General features: G+C 37.5%; 2 protein-coding genes across 3 annotated transcripts in view; one reads left to right on the forward strand and one right to left on the reverse strand.

Moving 5' to 3' along the window:
- ATP6V1D (ATPase H+ transporting V1 subunit D) lies at positions 1 to 13,157 on the reverse strand. Of its 2 annotated transcripts, none has more exons than XM_072963261.1 (9): positions 13,139 to 13,157; positions 7,678 to 7,795; positions 6,817 to 6,896; positions 5,305 to 5,372; positions 4,583 to 4,627; positions 3,509 to 3,612; positions 2,856 to 2,922; positions 1,649 to 1,727; positions 1 to 698 (listed from the first exon to the last, which is right to left on the reverse strand). In XM_072963261.1, the coding sequence occupies exons 2-9, from the start codon at positions 7,780 to 7,782 to the stop codon at positions 557 to 559; spliced, it is 690 nt and encodes a 229-aa protein (XP_072819362.1). In that variant the 5' UTR covers positions 7,783 to 7,795; positions 13,139 to 13,157; the 3' UTR covers positions 1 to 556. The 2 variants fall into 2 exon arrangements, with proteins under 2 accessions (XP_072819362.1, XP_006207014.1); XM_006206952.4 differs by lacking the exon at positions 13,139 to 13,157 and adding an exon at positions 12,644 to 12,917.
- Positions 13,054 to 20,588, forward strand: part of EIF2S1 (eukaryotic translation initiation factor 2 subunit alpha) — a 16,399-nt gene continuing 8,864 nt past the window's right edge. The window contains exons 1-2 of the mRNA XM_015241499.3: positions 13,054 to 13,444; positions 17,298 to 17,539. Of these exons, the coding sequence (XP_015096985.1) occupies positions 17,299 to 17,539 (241 nt within the window). The 5' untranslated portion in view covers positions 13,054 to 13,444; position 17,298. The remainder of the gene's footprint in view (positions 13,445 to 17,297; positions 17,540 to 20,588) is intronic.

Consider the following 20,588-nt stretch of genomic DNA (forward strand, 5'->3'; position numbering starts at 1 on the left):
TCATTTTTAAATCATTTTATTGTTTATACCATAGTCACATCTGAATTGGCAAACCTGTTCCCATGACAGACAGGACAGAGATCTGCCATTGAAGGAAAAAATAAGTGAAGGTTTTCATAAAGCTTGAGAAGTACCACAATAAGTAACACAAGGCTGGCTGCAGCAATCTCAGGTAACAGCGCCAAGGTGTGCAAGGAGGTGGGAACAAAGGCTGCTCCGGCAGTTGCTGGCCTGAGACCACTGCTGTTTCCTAAGGGAGAGCTCTTAATATGCTTGGTAAGCAGATACCTGTAGCATACGTACAAATGGAGTAGAGTGACACTTCTGCAGAATAAATTCTACAAGTTCCTGGGCAGGTTCTACAAATCTCATCAGTGATAAATGGTTGCTGAATTATGATTTTGCAAAGGTAATCCCATAAAGGGACATCTAGAGAAATTTTATGACAAGTGAAATTCTTAAGCCGAAAAACAAATAGCCACACATACCAAACCTACAGAGTGTGAATTAAAGTGGTGCCATGTTAGGGCTTCTGAAAGAACCAGAGCAGGAAAGATTATTCAAACAGGAGATCCTCATCCTTCTCTTCAGCCAGAAGATTAGCAGGCTCCATCACCTCTCCAGCTGCCCTCCGTTGCTCCAAGTCCTTCTCGGACTTCTCCTTGAGAATCTTTTTCTTCTCCTGTATTTTCTTTAACCTGTAAAATAAAGGAGGGAATTTTCTGAACATTGTTTCAGTACTAAGTAGAATTCATTTCTTCTAGTTTTGTAACAAGGATAGTAAACGCCTATATAGTAGAACAAAATTCTACTACAAATTTCAGTTTCAGTAATTTACTTATAACCCATTAAAAAAAAAGATTTGAGGTAGAATACACACATATTTTAAGCTAGTAACTTGATTTTGGAAGTTCCTATTCTCAGAGTGAATAAACTTTGAAATCCAACCCTTGATAATGGAACAGATTCTGAGCATTCAGACATTCATTAAAATTTTGGATCAATCAGTTTGGACCACAACTCTGAACCTCACTGAAGGGCAGAAACTAAATTTTGATAATTAGATATCATACTCAGATACGACTCAAGGTCCAAGACAACCATGTCTTCCCTGAATATGCCTACCTTCACCCGTCTCCCACTTCTCTGAATCTGGCACACTGACTTCTGCACACCACCTGTTCAGTATTTATTCCCTGCTAGTTCTAAATGTTCAAGGCTAATTCATGTATATGCATCATTTCTCTCAACTCTGATTACATAATGCCCCCAAGTACTTTATACTTTCTCCTGGAACATATTCAAAATAATATACGTATTTGTTAATTGACTAATTAATTCCAGTTTATTTTTTATGTGGGAGATGCTCATTCTAAATCACTGTTTCATTTTAAAGAACTGTCAAGGCTACTGAGAGTTTCCCTGAAGGGTCTAAGTTGCCAGACGTGCCATATTTCACATACGTGCGAAGTCTGGCACAGATTTGTCTCCACAGCCTTGGGCAGTCTTATTTCTTGCTTCTTACTTCATCAGAATAAAATACAAGTTGTACTAATTCTAAAGAACATAACCCAACAAGTCTCAGCAAATCGAGTCTTTGGAACATGGAAAAATTAAAAATGATCAATAACTGCCAATTCCAACAAACCTATAGAACTCTTCTCGCTCTCTCTCATCCAGCTCTGTGATGATATAAGCAAGGGTGCGTTCAATCCGGGGAATGATGACTAGGGTTTAAAAATACATATATATGTGAGAATTTCAAGCCTTTTTTCAAATTGCCAGTGATTATACAATAGTGACTTATTTTTTCTAATTGTAAAATAAATGTACATTTAATGCAAAAAAAAATCATAAGAATAAAATGAAGTATAATCCAACTACCCTATGGTAACTACAATAAGCATTTTGGTATATGCCCTTCTTCCGTCTTTCCCATGGACAGGCAATGCTGGGCCATTCTATAAACACTGAATATACTGCATTTATATGAATATATAACACTGAACCACAGATGGTATTTTAAATAGCAATCCACTGTTAAAAAGTGGAGCATCGAGCAGAGAATATAGTAAGCTGAATTCTGTGTCAGTCATAAGGTTCTACTTTATACAGAACTTGTCTAATCTGCTTCTAAAATGCAAACTCCTTGAGAATTGGAACTGTTACAAGGCCTGTTACTACCAAGCAGTCGGGAATTGTGCTTTGAGTTTTTAAAAAATGATGTAACTTCCTCTTTAACAGACTAATAGAGCCCCAGCAAAATAAGTTTTTTGCTGTTCAAATTTTGCTCCTTTCTTACCTTAAAATTGAATAAATGTTTCTTTAATGAAAAATGAGTTTCTTGGGCAAAAAAGTACTGTGGTAACACTCAGCAGTCATAGTTTTAAAATAATGAAATGAACGATGGAAAATAAATGCAGCGATTGGGACTTATTTTTAGAAACCAAGGAGAACAGCAGGAGAACAGGACCTACGGCCTAAGGGAGAGAGATTTAAAGTTAAATACTTCGTGTGTTCAAAAGTTTTATCAATCATTGGAAAGAACTAAAGAAAACACTAGGGCTCTTAAGAAATACTTTTCACCCTTTACTCACAAATAACCAGAAAACATTAAAACGTTCCGTAACTTTTAAATCACTGCTCTGCTCTGTAACTCCCCTCCAAATCATACACATACTTCTATCAAAGGGTTTATTAACACTTGACTGTTCTACTGACTCACTGCCCTTCCCACTGAGGAGAGGGGCAACATCTCATTCTCCAGGTAACCAGTGCCTGGTTCCTGGCAGGTGCGTGACAAATGTGGAGGTGTGGACAAAAGGATGAATGAGCTCACAGCAGCTTACACTCACCATGTTCAATGGCATTTACACGCCTGTTGGTTATCTTAATAGCTTCATCCAAAGTAACAAAGGAAGTCTAAAATAAGAGCACAAATTAATAATGTAAGCACAAAGTCTTCCTAATCATGCCCTGTCCACTTGGCTTCACCCAGATTACATGTGAAGAAAGCATCTGGAAACCAAGACTATGTCTTTTCAACATACTTAAAATACAGAAAATTCCTGTAAGATTTCCACAGAGCTAACATTATTTCCATTCTATTAGAACCTGTTTACTTTAGACTCACCTAAAACTATAAAACTGGCAAGAGGAGAGAATCACACACTAATGACCTAGATACATACTAACTGGCCACAAAGGGAAAAAAATGGCTTTCATGCAAAAACCATATTGTATTTTCATTTAAATCTAGTATTGACTGTCCCTGTTCTCACCTAGCCAAGACTGCAACTATACCACTGCACCAACATTTTGTCAGTAAGTACGGACAGTGGTGCAGAAGCCACTATTTCAGTAAACAAAACTCATTTAGCTTGTTTAACACAGGTTCATGGAAACAGTTTGAAGTACTGAGTGCCGTATGCTCTGATTCAAGCCCTGAATCTCCCCCACTCGGCAATCAGGCATCAGAGTGCAGGACATCTCTGGCTCTTCCGCTTGCCTGCAGAGAAGCTAGTTCCACCAGTAGTTCCACGGCTTTGGCATAATTCCTCTTCAGTTTGGCCAACTGTTCCCCACCTCTGGCTAAACCAGTCAATTCATAACCTGAAAGAACCAGTCAGACAACATTCATATTTAGAGTGAAAATAATCTTCCCCAAAAAGAAGATAAGTCAGAACAATATCGAACATTGAAAAACAAATTCACTAACGCTGCTAAATGCAAACAGGAAGTGCCCATTTGGCTCCCCAAACACTGTGGGACATGCTGCTGAATAGTTCTGCCCAAGGATACTCTTCTAAGTATAGCTACAGGAAAAGCTTTTGACCAATCCTCACTTGGCCAGCTTGCCGATTAACCCACGCACGCCTTCCCTTTGTAGATCATGTGGCCTGATGCCCCAATACAGTGACACCCTCTTTTAACAGGTGACTCTCTATAATACTCCTTTATTCAAGTTGTACTAAATATTCTATGTGAACCAATTAAATATGAGGGCCAAAGAACATTGTTTCTATGGGGAAAAAATGTTGATTACTTTGGAAAGGCTCAGTAAAGAGGCATTACTACCCAAAACATGCTGTCAAATTAGGAAAAGGTGAGACAATTATAAAAAGTTGAGAGCAGGCTGGCTACAAAAATTGAGGAAGATTCAGCATTCAGACTGTATCAGTGTGTAAGATCTTATTCTACTTTAAAGAGACCCAAACTGGAAATTATAAACAATGCCTTATGAGTGTGGTTTATGCAGAAAGACAACATGGAAGTCTAATGTGGATTCATACTCAAAGAAAGACCATGGCCTTGTATTTTTAGAACAGCAAACAATTCTATATTTATATATTTCTAGGTTAAAATATTTTAAGCCATGTACAATGTTTTATGACTCTCTGCCATAATACTTTTTTTTGGTTAACTGATAAACTATTGTCCCAACTGTATCTGATAAGAAGGCTTCCAATACTGGAACCAGTGAACTCTAAGAAGGTCTACCTAGCACCATTTTCCAGAATACAGTTCATTTAAAGAGGAAAGGGGAGAACCCAGAGACCCACACGTAAAGTTTCAAACTTACTGTCAGTTCCTTCATGGTAATGTTCAAATACTGGCAAAGTAACACCTGTTAAACAGAGAAACATATGAATGCACAAATATGTCCTTAAAGTACTAGTTCTTAACCATCATCTCTTGTGTTTCTTTCTCAGCAAATACTTAAAAGTCAAGAGATTATCTGGAATTGTAACTTGTTTCACTAAATGAATTTAGGAACCTGCCTTCTTAAGTGTTCATGCCTATTCAAAAATCAAATTATCTTGAGTAGTAAGGGATCCTGTTTTTACAATTTTTTTCTTTCAGCTTTGAAATATACTTAGTATACAAAAAAAACCTGCACGTGTTTAATGTATATATTTTGATGAGTTTAGACATATACATATACCCATAACACAATCCCAATAATAAACCTATCCATTACCTTGTGTCTCTTTTCATGTGCGTGCATGTTAAGAACACTCAACGTAAGATCTACCTTCTTAAGTTTTTAAGTGCACAACGCCATACTGTGAACTGTAGGCACGATATCATACAGCAGATCTCCAGAAGGTATTTATCCTATATAACTGTAACTTCATATCCACTGAGTAACTAGCTCTCCATACTTCCCCTAGCCCCATCCCTTGGCAACCACCAGTTAACAGTGGTTTTAATCACTGGGACACGAAGATCTTGCTATATAAACAGATTAATCTTAAATGTTGCCTTTTCTCCCCTGAGGGTAGTAAAGAGTTGAACAGTTACCTGCTACATTATCTTTCTTTGCTCTAATCTTCACTTGGGCTTTATTTACATTTTGGATAACTGTGGTGCTGCAAAAGAGGAAGAGGGACTGATGTAGTTTTTAGACTGAGAAATAAACCAACATGAACATATCAAGCAACTTCAACAAGAGTAAGATGTCACAATTAAAAAATGTTGATGGCCCACTGTGGACCGAGTGCCCCTGAGGAAATACAACCGTCACCCATATTTGCGTGACATGGCAGTTAACTTGTTAAGTATGTTTTGATGATTGTCTTTTTTCAGAAAAGAACAATCACTGCTGCCAGCGGAGGGCCTCAGAGAGCAAAGAATGAACAATATTCAAATATCACCCTTAAGAACATGAAGAATGATTTTAACATACAGGGACTCCCTGAGTTTTCCATCAGACGTGTGGTGCATGGATGTGACTTCAGGGATTTTCATTCCACTAATGTAATTTGGAGAAGAACATTCCTTCCTTTTAGATTTGTTATTCAAATCTTCTATGTTTGGCTAAGCAGTTCAATTCCTCCACCCTGGAACCTGTCTAACATCCATCTGGCTTTGTCTGACTCTCTACCAGTTATTATCACAAAATAAAGTGTTTTCCCCTCGACCACCCTCAAACACACTCACACACTACTGAGTCCCTCTCTCTCACAGAAAAGTCAATGCAAGTTGTTATCCTACAAACACTGGCAAAAATTAAAGTCTACTACTTCAAAAGGTCTTATGCCTCTCAAGCTATAAGACTGCCCGTGCGTAATGCTCCCAGATAACACAAACTAAGAATGGAGGCATTATATCACTGGGTAAAGAAGACTAAAATCAAAAACCCTGAAAACAATTCCATCTCTGCCCTTGAATAGTCATTTGACTTCAGGAGGGCACTGAACTTAAACTGAGGATAACAATATTTGCCTGGTCCACCTCACAGCTTATTTGGAGAATCAAGTAACATAACTAAACATAACATATGCAAAGCAACAACTAAGCCATTTTTGTATGCTTTGTTAAGCATGTACTGACAAAAGCCATAAAATTCATGCCCTGTAAACAAGCAATTCCATTCTCAAAAATTTTCCTAAGGAAATAATTCAATAGAAACAAAAATATATATACATAAGGATGTTCACAGCACCTTTTCCAATATTCTATAAATCTGAAAATCAACTCAAACCCACCATTAGAGGAAAATGTTAACAAATTATCATATATCTAGAGAAAGATTATGCAGTTGTGAAAACAAGGGGAAATGTTTATGATACAATGTTAAATGAAAACAGACTATAAAATATTAAGTATCCTGTGCCTGTTAACTATATAACAGATACATGTGGGCAGTAGTAAAGACAACAGTGTTTAGGTGATGGGGTTAAAAGTGTACTTCCTTATTATTACTGTATCATTTGTCTTTAATGCTTTTTTTAAAAATAGAAAGTGGCTTTTAAATGAAATTATGAACATGAAAGTATTAGTTTTTCAAACACCCCATTTAAGTCTTCTTACCTGAAGTCCCCTGCTGTGAACTTGGCCTCAGCAAGTGAAAAGGCAGCTTCTCTCATCACTTCACCCATCAACATTTTAGTCTGGAAAAGCATAATCCAACAGCCAATTCAACAAAGTTCTTTTACAAGGAAAAAATCATATCATAATCATGTTCCTTTAATACCCATTGGTATTTTATGCCAGGTATACATGTAAATATTGATTTGGTAATGATAAAATTAAAAAATTTCCAATTTTGCTTCAATAATTGGGTTATGGTTACTAACAATGTTGCAAAACCACGAGTTTTATAATTCAAAGATTAGAATAAAGATACTAAGAAACAGAAAACCGAATCTTTATTACAGGGCCTATCTTATTCCTAAATTGGTCCATGCCAATTTGCTCAAATTAATCTCTCAAATTCACTGCAGTGCAGTCAAACTCCTAATGGCACAGTGCTTCAAAAATATATCTGGAATACTTAATGTTTGAAAATACCCAATAATTTTTTTTCAATGAGAAGAAAAACTGGGATAGGTGGGTAGAAAGTTACCAGACAGGCCAAAGGAGCAGTTATAAGAAATACTGGGCAAAGAGCATTTCAGGCAGAAGAAATAGCTAATGCAAAGGCCCTGGAGAAGAATGTTAGAAAAAAGCTCAGAATCAGATAAAAGTGGCAGGGAGGGACCAGAGCAGATCAAGTGGGGCTTTGGGGGCAAGAGTAAAGAGTTTGAATTTAAATAATGAACTTTCTGAAACTTCTTACATTATAATGACATTTTTACTTTTGAAAGAAAAAAATTACAATGCCAGTGGCCATGCTGGATTTTCCACAGATACTCCTAAAATAAATACTGTTCTAAGCAAAGTTCATTCTACCTCTATTATCTTCTTAAGGATCTGTCGAAATCGAAGTGTTAAGGCATCAGATTTTTTCTTCAGGAGGTTTCGACCTGTCTGTGCTCCTTTTAACCGAGCCTTCATGATGGTCTGTGCCCTACAGAAACAAAGTTGAAGACATTTATTCCCATCGTTTAAAAGAAATAAAAATAGTTCCCTAACACGGTATTAAAATTACGCTTTATTCCTTGATGTCACGGGAGTAAGAATATACAGCATTTGTGGCTGATAGGCTTAACTGGTATCTCAATAGTATAGATTTCCACATTCAGTCTTCTACAAATGAAAAGTCTTTCTTATTTAAAACAGAAACAACTCTTTAATAAGTAAGTATTTAATAAATTACTTAATAAGTATTTATTAAATCATAATAAAACATATCAGGAGCCCTATTTCATGATGCCAGCATAGTTTAAATATTTATATGACTTGTGAGTTAAAACAGTACGTTTCTATTGGAGATGTACTAAGGAGTAAAAACAAAAATCTGCCCACAAATATATACCAAAATTTGAAGTGCACTTAACCTTCCGCACCAAGAAGTCCACCTTAAGAGATTTATCTTATTGATTTACTCCCCACATGTACACAAAAACATATATAAAGGTTAAGGATGAGTACTCCAGCCTTATTTGTAATAGCAAAAGGGTAGAAACAAGTTAAATGTGCCACAAATCATGTTTCATCATAAAATGGAATGATATGCAGCCATTAAAAAAAAGAGGAAGGTAGATCAACATGTACTCCTGATATTACGTTGTCTTAAGTTATGCAAAGTAAGGGATAAATGTGCTTATATAAATCAAGAGAATAGTTCTAGAGAAGTTCATAGAAACTGGTAACAGTTTTCTTTGGAAAATGAGGCTGAGTAGGAAAAAAAAAAGGATTTACTTTTTACTACTACATTTTGTTGTACCTTCTGCATTTTATTACAACTACTAATTACTTTTCCCATTAAAAGTATGGCACTGAAGTGTTCTGATATCATCAAAGACCCTACCACCATTTTATAAATTTGTAAATGACTCTAGGTGACAAGTGACATAGAAGTGATAAGCCCCTGAAGTCTCCGTACCTCCTTATTTCAATCTTTTCCCATCAGAAACCCCAATACCAAAGTCAAAAAAATGACAGCAAAGTTGGCATTTCTGCTCTTGCTACCAGGTAAAATTGAATAATGGAAAAAAGGGGGGGTAATAAGATTCAATAATAAATTGTATAACTAAGTCATTTGTTTAAGAAGATATAATTTCATATGACTGGTGTTATATAATCAACTGCAAAACAGTTTTTGTTAAACCTTTGGGTAAATTCTTAGATGATATTGAAATCTACTGCAGGCCAAAGGCTTCCTATGACAACACTTCAGCCAGAAGGGATCTTAGACATTATCTTGAGAGATAGGAAAATGAGGCTCGGAAAAGTGAAACAACTTTCTCACAGTCACTCAGTGAAGAAAAGGCAGACCAGAATCTTCTTTCCTTTTTTTTTTTTTAAATTGAAGTAGATTTACAATGTTGTGTTAGTTTCAGGTGTAAACAAAGTGATTCAGTTATGCATATATATATTCTTTTTCAGGTTCTTTTCCATTATAGGCTATTACAAGATATTGAATATAGTTCCCTGTGCTATACAGTAGTCCTCTGTTGATTATCTATTTTATATATATTAATCCCAAACTCCTAGTTTATCCCTTTCCCCATTTCCCCTTTGATAACTATAAATTTGTTTTCTATGTCTGAGTCTGTTTCTGTTTTGCAAGTAAGCTCATTTGTATCATTTTTTTCAGATTCTACATGTAAATGATGTTATTTGTCTTTCTCTGACTTACTTCAATTAGTATGACAATCTCTATGTTGCTGCAAATGGCATTATTTCACTCCTTTTTACAGCTGAGTAATAGTCGTGTGTGTGTGTACACATTCATCTATTCATCTGTCAATGGGCACTTAGGCTGCTTCCATATCTTGGCTGTAAATAGTGCTGTTATGAACCCCGGGGTGCATATATATTCAAATTAGCGTTTTCTCTGGATATGTCCAGAAGTAGGATTGCTGGATCATGTGGTAAGTCTATTTTTAATTTTTTAAGGACTCTCCATACTGTTCTCCATAGTGGCTGCACCAATTTACATTACCACCAACAGTGTAGGAGGGTTCACTTTTCTCCACAAGCATTTATTATTTGTAGACTTTTTGATGATGGCCATTCTGGCTGGTGTGAGGTGATACCTCATTGTATTTTGATTTGCATTTCTCTAATAATTAGTGATACTGAGAATCTTTTCATGTGCCTGTTGGCCATCTGTATGCCTTCTTTGGAGAAGTGTCTATTTAGATCTTCTGCCCATTTTTGGACTGGGTGGGTTTTTTTTGTTTGTTTTTTTAAGCTGTAGGAGCTGTTTGTATATTTTGAAAATTAATCCCTTGTCGACTGCATCACTTGCAAATATTTTCTCCCATTCTGTAGGTTGTTTTTTGTTTTGTTTATGGTTTCCTCTGCTGTGCAAAATCTTTTAAGTTTAATTAGGTCCCATTTGTTTATTTTTGTTTTTATTTCCATTTTTCTAGGAGATCCATCTAAAAAATATGGCTGCGATTCTGTCAAAGAATGTTGGCAGAGCAGGCTCTTGACCCAGGCTTCTGACTCCAGTGACTTGCCCAAGTCTCCAAGGTTCAAACCTAGGTCCACTGTACCCCAACTATGTACCATACTGCCTCCCTTCCAAGATTATAAATCCCATCAGGTGAACAGTTCTCTTTGAAAAACTATCAGTGGCTGACTCTGCACAGACTGTCCTCATTGGAGGTCTAATCAAGTAAGGCTGGTTCAGTTTCCAGCCTGAGCAGGAGCCATCCACCCCAATGTGTACATTTAACATACTGTGTTGTTGACACTAACCACCAGAACTTAGACTCAAAGAGTTGAATCAAATTTAAGTCCAATCCTAGTACTGCAGATTGCAGCAAGTTTACAGTGAAAGGTGAACTGGTTGGCAAAACTGAATTTACCATACTAATTTTAATTTTCTCCTAGGTAGTGGCACCTCTGTGAAATAGAAAGATTTTAATTCCTGAGACACAGAGACTGACTTGCCCATGGGCTTATAGCCAGTATGTAGTAGAACCTGGATTTGACTGACTTCTGTTGACTCCAAATCCTTCATGCCTCTTTTGCTTCCACTGTAAATTTATTTTCCTCTCTCTGGTGCCTAAGTGGGTGACAACCCCATTTCACAGGTTAATTGTAAGGTGGAAGTGTCTGAAACAGAAGTTACTAGTGTATTTTCTAGTCCAGCTCTTTAAAAAAAAACAAAAAAAAACCTGTTCTTTTACAAGTTCCAGAGCTGCTCAACCCTTCAAAAAATGTTTGACCTTCAGCTAGGATAATGACTTTGCTTACAGCTGAATCAAAGACATCTGACTACATGACAAAGTACCTGCTGATAAGCCTTGGGGAAAATTTTAGAGAAGCGGTTAGTTACAGCACTTGATTTTCCTCTCAATGGGCAAGCTCAGTGCTCTCACAGCAATTTTCACCTTCACAAACCTATTCTTCTTATCAAAGCCCAAAGAAGTGTATTTTCACCTCTTAGTCAAAGTTAAAACAAAAACAAAAAAAGTTAACACTCTACTATCACAGATAAACACAGCCTGATATTAAAGCAGTAAAGACCGGTATTATTCAGTAACCATCTGAGGGGAAACAGCTGAGCTCCATTCCAATTTGTGCACAGGTGATTAGGCATTTTGAAATAAGGGAAGGGGAGTGAGAGTGGATTCAAGTAGAGTGAGAGGCTGTGCAATGGAAATGTGATCAGGCCAGCTGTGTCTGCTAGCAGGCAATTAAGGAAGGGAGGTCAGAGGCCTAGAATATACAGACAGTATATTCTCATGGCTGCAATGAGGCTTCTCAGGCATTTTACTGGGGGCTGGAGTCCTAAGAACAAAGTCTTAGGTTGCTAGAAGCCATGCTAGAGTTTGGTGGTCTCTCAGTGCAGAGGTTTGGAGGAGCCAGACTCATTAACCGGGAGTGCTACAGTTCTCACTACCCCAGGGGAGACCTGATGCTTATCTATTTCACAGCATTGCTTTTCTCCACAACTGACTTGCTTCCCAAAACAGCTATTAGAAAGTCAGAAGGCAAGGTAAAAACTAAACAAAAACAAAAACAAAGCCCTCTTCATTTCATTAAGAGTTATATCCACTCAGGCAGAGACAGAAATCTAAGTTTAGGGTTTAAATGTAACTCTTATTTTAAGAGTCCTTGGAGATGCTGAGAAAAAATCAGGATTGAAGAAAAACAAAAGGTAGGACCACAATCAACAGATCTAAATGTCAGAGTCAAAACTGATTTTCTGCTTCTCACTGAAAAAAGAGAAAGAAAGAGGAGGCAACGGCAAATAAGAGCAGTCTTCACTTTCCACACGTTGTTAGGCACATTTGAGAAAACGTCAAAATTTTCTTTACAGACTAGTCAAACACCTAAGGAGCTACGCTATTTCTTCTGCCAAAGAATTCAGGCCAAAAGAGAAAGCTAATAATTCAACGGTCCAACCCATGGGTTCATTCAAGCAACATTTTATGTGGACTTAATAACCAAGACATCTCTCAGCCTGGAGAGAGCTCACAGTTCAGTGGTAAATATATGTAAATTAATATCCACTTTACAATGTGATGTGTGACACTAACAGTAAACTCAGCGGACCTCCACAAAAGCCAGCTGGCCGGGCCTGTTCTCACGGTCCAGTCTGGTTCACCCAGAGGAATGTGTGAGGGACCCTTCAGAGGCCCTCGACCCGGACTCACGAGAAGAGACTGGGAAAACCTGAGAGTCGGCCCAGGAAATAAGGAGCTTCACTGCTGTGCCAGGGTATGGAGAGACAGCGGCTCCGGGCAGGCGTTCCTTAACCTATGAGTGCTGCTCGTTCCATTCTTTTACTTACATTCGCGAGGGAAAGATCTCAATTCGGTCTTTTCCCGACATTTTGACGATGACTATTCGGCTCCGGTCCCTGGCCGGACAATCGGGGCTGCAAAACCCCAGCCACTGAGTCTTCCTCTACCCTGAGTCAGCTGGTTTTGACACGTGACTCCCCTCGCGTTGCTAAGAGGCGGCCTAGCTCTGCCATTTTCACTTCCGCTTCCTGTCAGCATGGGGATTGGGGGGCACAGGGCGAGGACAGGGAGATGGTGATGCCCGGATGTTGAGACGCGCGCACCCCGGAACCGCCCCTCAATTCCGGTTCGCCTTCTAGCCCCTCCCCTTCCAGCTCCCAGGCGGCTGTGCAAGGCTCCGCACGCGCGAGGCGAAGAACAGGCGCTAAGAGTACACTCCTTCTCTTCCTCCATTTGTCATCTTTGTTCACAGCGCCACCTCATGGTTGACTGAAGCTTTCAGAAAAGATTTATTTTTCAGGAACAAGGAACCAGAGTCCTACCTCTTCCCTGCGTCCTGAAGGTTATTTGGCGAAAACTAAAGATAGCGAGAAAACGTACTTTTCAGGTCCTCCCAAGGTCCACATTCTTCCTTGTTGTCGGAGGACCTGGACTCTATGGTCAGTGACGAAGAGGGGCGCTCTGCTGTCGGCGCTTGCGTGTTGCGAGGTGGTTCCGCATGCGCGGTGGGGTTGCGCGAAGCGCACGCTGAGGAGGATCGGCGGCTGCTGCGGGTGGTTGGCGTCTGATTTCTCCGATTGAAGAGCGCGGCGCGGGACCCCAGTGCGGGATTCACACACATACCTCAGGTGACTAGTCCCTCAGATCGGTTTTTCCAAGGTTTGACTTTGGCTGTGTCCAGTGACATGGGTGGTCGAAAGAGCGTAGGCCCCAGGCTACCACCCCCTCCCTTTCCCATCCCTGCGCGGGAAGTGTCTCGACACGACGGCCACCGCCCGCCGGCTCCGCGTCGGTCTTTCTGGTTTGTGTAAGTGTCAGGGTACGAAGGAGTCTCGTGACGGGAAGTGGGATAGGTGACTGTACAGCCTCTTCGGTTTGCTTAAAGTGGGGGTGCCTGGAGTGGGGCGGCCTCGGGAGGACGCAGTGACACCCCCGCCCTGGGACGCCGAGCACTTTGCTCTCTTCGGGTCTGAGAATTCCATCCTATTTTTTTTCTTTCCGCCCCAGCAAATACTACCTCTAGGTGGAAACCAGACCGGGTACTTCAAGGAACCTGTAGGATGGGCCACGCTATTGACAGGAGCTGGGTTTGAAAGGATCCAGGAATAGTTTGTTCGTCTGATTAATTAACTTTTAAAAATTGAAGCTCCTGTCACCTTATCGCTCGAGTTGTGCATTTCTGTAGAAGAGTCACTCCTTACGTTGAAACTGAAAGATACTGTTGAAGGGGCTATTCTTAGTATCGATTTGCAGTGTTTCGGCACCGATGAGAATAGCCTAGTAGAATTACACGCTGTGATCTTATAGTTAAGCTTAACTAAAGCACATGAGATAAGGGAATTTTAGGTGTCTTTTATTACCCCCCCCCCCAAACTTAGGCTACTTTAACTTTCATTAAATAAGAAACATCGTTTCTTGGAGAAAAAGGTGTAGCAAAGAAGTCTTGGTTTTTCTCCCTGCTGAAGTTGTTATTCAAGGAAAAAATCTTGTTAACTCTGTCTGTCAGCAGTTTGAGAATTACTTACATGTTGCTTTACGTCCTATTCTCAGTTCATCTAATGCCAAATGACAGTTATTGATTCTCCAGGGATCTTCAAAAGACGCACAGTAATGTTTGTAGAGATTGTTGTTTCCTATTTCAACTACAGTGAAGTAATTTAAAACCTTTATTCATGTAGCACTTCATTTTTTTTTCCATGTAGCACTTCTATATGGGAAACTAGCATTCAGAGAGCATAATAGTGTCAGAGGCGGATTAGAATTATCACAGGAATTGTCTCTATCACATCGTACTTTATTTTGGAAAGGAATGTGGACTTCCTGTATCCGTTACCAGAATTTGAGCAGGCAGAATTACTGACAATGCAGGATATTTGAAATTACCTTGGAGTTCAGTTGATTTTTTTAAAAGATGGGTATTCTCTACGGAAGAACAGATGTTGTGTTGTAGTACTCTGGCATATTGAGGTTCTGTGGGTTAAGAAACTCTGGATTTAATGTCAGACGACCTGAATTTAGCTTCTGTTACACTTATTAAGCTTTTTTCCTTGAGGACATCATTTAATATTTTATTTTAATAGTAGACGCCGCAGAAATAATTGTTAAATTTAATGAATTAAATTACAAAATGGAAATGACACTTCATGACTTTTAGCATTTTATATTTGTATAGCACATTACACTTTCCAAATTTTTTCACATGTATTTTGTCGCATTTGATACCCTCCACAAAACTGAAGCACAGACTAAAAACTACGGTTAATGTGAATTCATTTCCCAAGCAGCCACGGCTAGTAAGTAGGAGAGCAAAGTCTGGAACCCGTGTCCAGAGCTATTCCCAAAGCTCACTGAGCTACTTGAGGACTTCTTGAGGGCCAAACAGAAGTCATGGTGCTTTGAAAATTATATGAAGGGCTGATAGATATCTAATGTGGGACTCCTGTTTTCCTGTTTTTTTTTTAATTAGTGTCATTACTAGCATAAATAAGGAGATTCAAAATCTAACTACCAGTATGCAGGTTCTTTGTGAAATAGATTCTTTTTGTGCTTACTAGCTACTTTCTTTTACTGTGAATAGCATACATCAGCAGTATTCTCTTATTTGCACTATATATTGCAGAGAGACTTGTATCTCTCAAAACAGTAGCTTTCATATCTCCCTTCAAGATTCTTTTATAGTGTTGCCTATGTTCTTTAACAATCAAGTTAAGTCTTGCTTCCCCAAATTTATCAGCTTTACTACTTGAAGAAGCTTGGTAAGTAAAAGTGGTTAACACCTGTTAAGTCTCTTAAAACTGTTTCACACATTACCATGGCATTTATTTTGATACTCAATTTGAAAGTTTTTTAGCCCTCAAATGTTAGTACTTTCCATACATATATTTGACAGTTGTCCAGGGAGAGGGGAAAAAAGCTCTGTTTACAAAATGAAACAACTAGCTCAGCTGTTTTATAGTGGGTAATTCTGGCCATTGAATGTCTACTTCCCTTTATTTGCTAAATCCCTGTTTTGTCAAGCTTCAAGAGAAATATGTCTCTGCCACTATTACTAATATGCTGCTTTATTTTTTTGTTAAATAGGATAAATTAATGCTAAAAGTTTACAGTAATCTGGTTTTATGCTCCAGCACTGAATGTGAATACTGATAGTGCTTTTGGTTTAAGAAGTTCAAATTCTGGCTCTTATCACTTGTTAGCAAGTAACAGAACAAGATGCCTAATCCATGCTTCATGTTCTTCATCTATAAAATGGGGAAATTAGGGGGAAAGTGGTACCTCTGGGAAATAGGCAGTGACCAGATTATAGGACTTTGTAGGTAATGAGAAAGTGTATAAATCAATGGGTAAGCTGCTGGGAAGATACATGCAGGTGCAGTTAGCCGTTCTCAGACTGCCCTGTAACAGAACTCTGGTGCTGTATGAGCTGGATGTGGATGTTCCATCTTTAAGATTGGTAATGGCAGCTGTATTTCCCAATTAGTAAGAAAAAAATAAGTAAATGAATTTTCACAAATTTTTCATTGGACTCTAGATCTTACTGCTTATCTTCTGAGCTTTGACAGTAGATCAGTTGTTAAAAAAACATGAAAGTCATCAACTATGATTACGTTGAGAGCTTCCTTTTAAAAATCTGTTTCTACTCATGGTATGATTTCAGGCTTGTGGATCATAAAAGGAGTGGTGCTGAAAGTAGGTTGGGTGGATCAAAGGGAATAGTTTTAAGTAATTTAAGTATTTAATATGTGGAGGTTAAGAGAAACTTGAGCTGTATATTAATGGAGATCTATAAAGCTGTTCTCAAGATTTGTGTATACCTATTCAATGAAAGAGAAAAATATTTGGAGTAATGGGAAAAGTAGGAGCTAGAAATTATGGTAACTGAATTAAATTCAAGTTTGTTTTAATAGGAAAAAATTCAGCGAGGAGGATATATTTTAGCTAAATTTAATACCTTTTGTGATTAATTTTTTATCTTGACATGTGATACTGTAGTTTTGGCTATAGTAAACAATAGAGTATATCATTTGATATATGCTTAGGGTTAGGGTTTGAGTTGTTGGAAGAGTCTTCTCCTTATATTGTGGATGGTAGCATATCAAGTCTTAGCTGACTTGGGGAAAGAGTAGCTTTAGTTTTACTGATAGATTTATAATAGTAGTGATGCTTCCTATCATTAGTAATTTCTTGAAGTATTAAAATAGTATTTTAGTCTTTAATCCTTCAGTCTCAGAGTACTTTATAGATGGTCACTATTTTTTATGATTCCTCTGAAACTAGAAGGTAGAGAATCACCCAAGCCTTACAAAATGTGGAGCAAAATAAAAATTAAAGTTTGATTCCTACACATTCATCTGTTTTCATTTAAGAAGTTTAAAGAGGTGAGAAGACTATTAACTTCTTCAAGTGGTGAGATGTGGAAAATTTACTTTTTTTATATTGACCTTAACTGAACACTTACTTGATCTTTTGTTTCAATCGCAGAATGCCGGGTCTAAGTTGTAGATTTTATCAGCACAAATTTCCTGAGGTGGAAGATGTAGTGATGGTGAACGTAAGGTCTATTGCTGAAATGGGGGCTTATGTCAGCTTGCTGGAATACAACAACATCGAAGGCATGATTCTTCTGAGTGAGTTGTCCAGAAGGCGTATTCGTTCTATAAACAAACTCATCCGGATTGGCAGGAATGAATGTGTGGTTGTCATTAGAGTGGACAAAGAAAAAGGTAAGTGAAAAAAAGATTTAAAATCATATATATTTTAATAATGTATATTTAATAATTGATATCTGAAATTTTTCAGATTTAAAGTGACTTATTTTAAAATATATTTTTTGCAAATTGCCTACTGAAGTTAAAAAAATAAAACACCTCCTTTTATTCTTAAACTCTTTTTATAGAACGTTGTTAGAGAAGGATGCCAATTAACCATCTAAGTAAGACCTTTTAAGTTATTAATGGTTTAATAAATATATCTCAGGACTAGTTTTTGTGGGTCAAGTAACTTTAATTTTATTCCCAGTGGTTATCAAGCTCTTGATAATTGACTCAGTATCAAACTTAACCAAAAAGCAAATCAGAGTACTAGCTCATTCATATTTGTCATGTCTTTTTACTGATTTAGAGCTAAATTAGTAGTCTGATTATTGGATGAACAATGGAAATAGGACAGAGATAAGTGGATTTTAGGAATATTGTATGTCTTGAAAAAAGCAATATACTGCAAACACACAACCAAAACCCAGATTATATGTCTCTCTGGTAATCAGAATATTTGTGACCTCCGGATCCTGTGGCATCTTTCAGGCAGTGCTGAATAGGGATTCATTTATTTACTCACTGGGTACCCTTTTTTGGGCCCCAAGTAAATCTTCACCTTCATGAACACGTTTTTTCCTAAACATAGTGTACAACATCATTAAGTAGATTCTGTCTTCAACTGGCTTAACATAGTTAATATAATTGATTTCCGTCATCTCACTATAATTGGTTAGGTGTTTGTTTCAGTCAAGTAGTTACCAACATGCTTAAAAGACCAGTTAGTCATCCTGATTGAATTTGTCTTTCTGAATCTCCTCAGCCATAGAATTAATTGATAATTCTGCAAATGATTAATTTTATACATAACTTTTTTTCTGATTATTAAAATCTTAGGCGATAAACTTCAGAGATAGCTTATATTATCCCTTAGGTGGTGACTGACACTTAGCACATTGATTAATCTAAATGTTCTGATATGACTTAGTTGTAGGTGTCCACTCCCCCCATGCCCCTAAGTATCAAACTACATGAAGACTGAAATTATTCTTGTGTAAACTTCATATCACTGTGTAAGTCTTCATATCACTGCCCTGGTAGGACTTCAAATGATGTCTTATTATAGATTGCTTTCCTGTTATCTAAAATATATACACAAGAAGGAATCAAATACATTTTCAACTGCAATCAGGAAACATGATACTTGTATAAGTATAGTAGATACATGTAAAAATTTGTTTTCATCGCAACATTGTACAGTATTAATAAAAAACGAAGCAACAATTAGCATCATGGTTAAATAAATCATGACATGGTTAAATAAATCATGACATATCCATGCGAGGCAATTTTATACAGAATGGGATCTAAATATTCTGATATGAAAATATCTCCAGAGTAAGATAAGAAAAAGTGCATAAGATGCTATAGAGGGGATTCGTTTCTGATGCTAGAAGATTAAGTCCTATTGAACAAGCCATTCAACATAACTGCTTTAAACCCTAAACAAGTATCTGTATAGGTGGTAAAAAGTACCCAAAGACAATGGGAGCAACCAAAAGCGGACCAGAACTGAAGGCAAGTCAACACTTGGAAGAAGAACTACACTGGATAAGTTTTACAGCTTTTTCTCTGAGTGCATGCTACGGATAGCTTCCAAGCAGGACAGCAAATATTCTAGTGGAAACCTACAGTCTTACTGGCTTGATAGCCAGAGACGAGAGTTCTGGACAACCACAGCAGTTAGAAAGTGGTGATGGGGATTAGAGAAAGGAGAGACACAGGGAGCCCCTAATTTATATATAAATTCTGCTGAACTCTTTAGCTGACCTCTGAAACTACTAATACACAGGGTAGACTGCAAGCAAGCCAACAGGGTAAAAATCTAAACAGATTTCAGTTGCTTTCTACCTGGGAAAACAGAGCTTTGTGGTTTTGAATTCAGACAAGTTAACTGCCTTCTAAAACAAAAATTCAGTATCCGTGAGAGGAACCTGAAGGAATTCAGAGTCTGTGCCCCATATCTTTCATAATGTCCAGGATACAATTGAAAATTGGTAAGTATTTGAAGAAATAGGAAAATATTACCCATACAGAAAAGGTAATGAGTGGAAACATTAGGGTTTAATGTTGGAGTTAAACAGAGAAGAATTTTAAAGCAAAAGTTATAACTGCTCAAGGATGTTAGGAAAATATGCTTATAATAAATGAACAAGATGAAATATCAGTAGAGAAATTAGAAAATCTCATAAAGAACTAAAAATAAATTCTACATCTAAAAATAAACTAAAGATAAATTCTATATCTAAAAAATTCAGTGGATGGACTAATAGCAGATAAAAGATGACAGAAAGCTCCTTGAAATTTGAAGATAATTTATTTAAAAAGAGCTGATCTGAAGAACTGAGGAAAAAAAAGACCAACCTGTCAATGATCAAAAGCTCTATTCCAAAAGAAGAGAAAGAGCAGAAAATATATTTGAAGAAGTCATGGCCAGAAGTTTCCCTTATTTGCTGAGGGGATAAAATGTTTACAAGTTAGGAAAGTTCAGTAAACCTGAAGCAGGATAAATACTAAGACCACGTCTAGGCACACCGAACTGTTGAAAAACAGAAAACAGAGACAAAGAGAAAATCTTCCAAGTAGCCAGAGGAAAATGACATTATTTACAGGGGACAGTAATGCAAATTACTATGGCGTTCTTATTGGATGTAATGAAAGTCAGAGCATTGAATGACATCTTTCAAACACTGAAAGAAAACTCAAACCAAAATTCTGTATCTAAAGAAAGTATTATTATACAATGAAGATCAGATGACAATATTTTCAGGTAAATAGAAACTAAGAGGATTTATTACCAGATAGACCTGCATTTCAATAAATAGTAAAGGGAGTTATTCAGGCTGAAGAGACATGATTCCTGAAATGGAGACTATATGGGTAAATGTAAAAGACCATTTTCTTCCTCTTTAATTCTTTAAAATACATTTGACTGCTTATCTCATTTTTGTACCCACGG

The sequence above is a fragment of the Vicugna pacos genome, chromosome 6, assembly GCF_048564905.1.
Source record: "Vicugna pacos chromosome 6, VicPac4, whole genome shotgun sequence".
In the NCBI taxonomy this organism is placed as follows: Eukaryota; Metazoa; Chordata; class Mammalia; order Artiodactyla; family Camelidae; genus Vicugna; species Vicugna pacos.

Coding starts and splice junctions, on each gene's coding strand:
- ATP6V1D (XM_006206952.4), bottom strand. CDS start 12,684: ATGTCGGGAAAAGACCGAATTGAGATCTTTCCCTCGCGAAT. Junction 7,796..12,643: donor GAGATCTTTCCCTCGCGAAT/GTAAGTAAAAGA, acceptor TTGTTTCTGTAG/GGCACAGACCATCATGAAGG. Junction 6,897..7,677: donor TCCTTAAGAAGATAATAGAG/GTAGAATGAACT, acceptor ATGCTTTTCCAG/ACTAAAATGTTGATGGGTGA.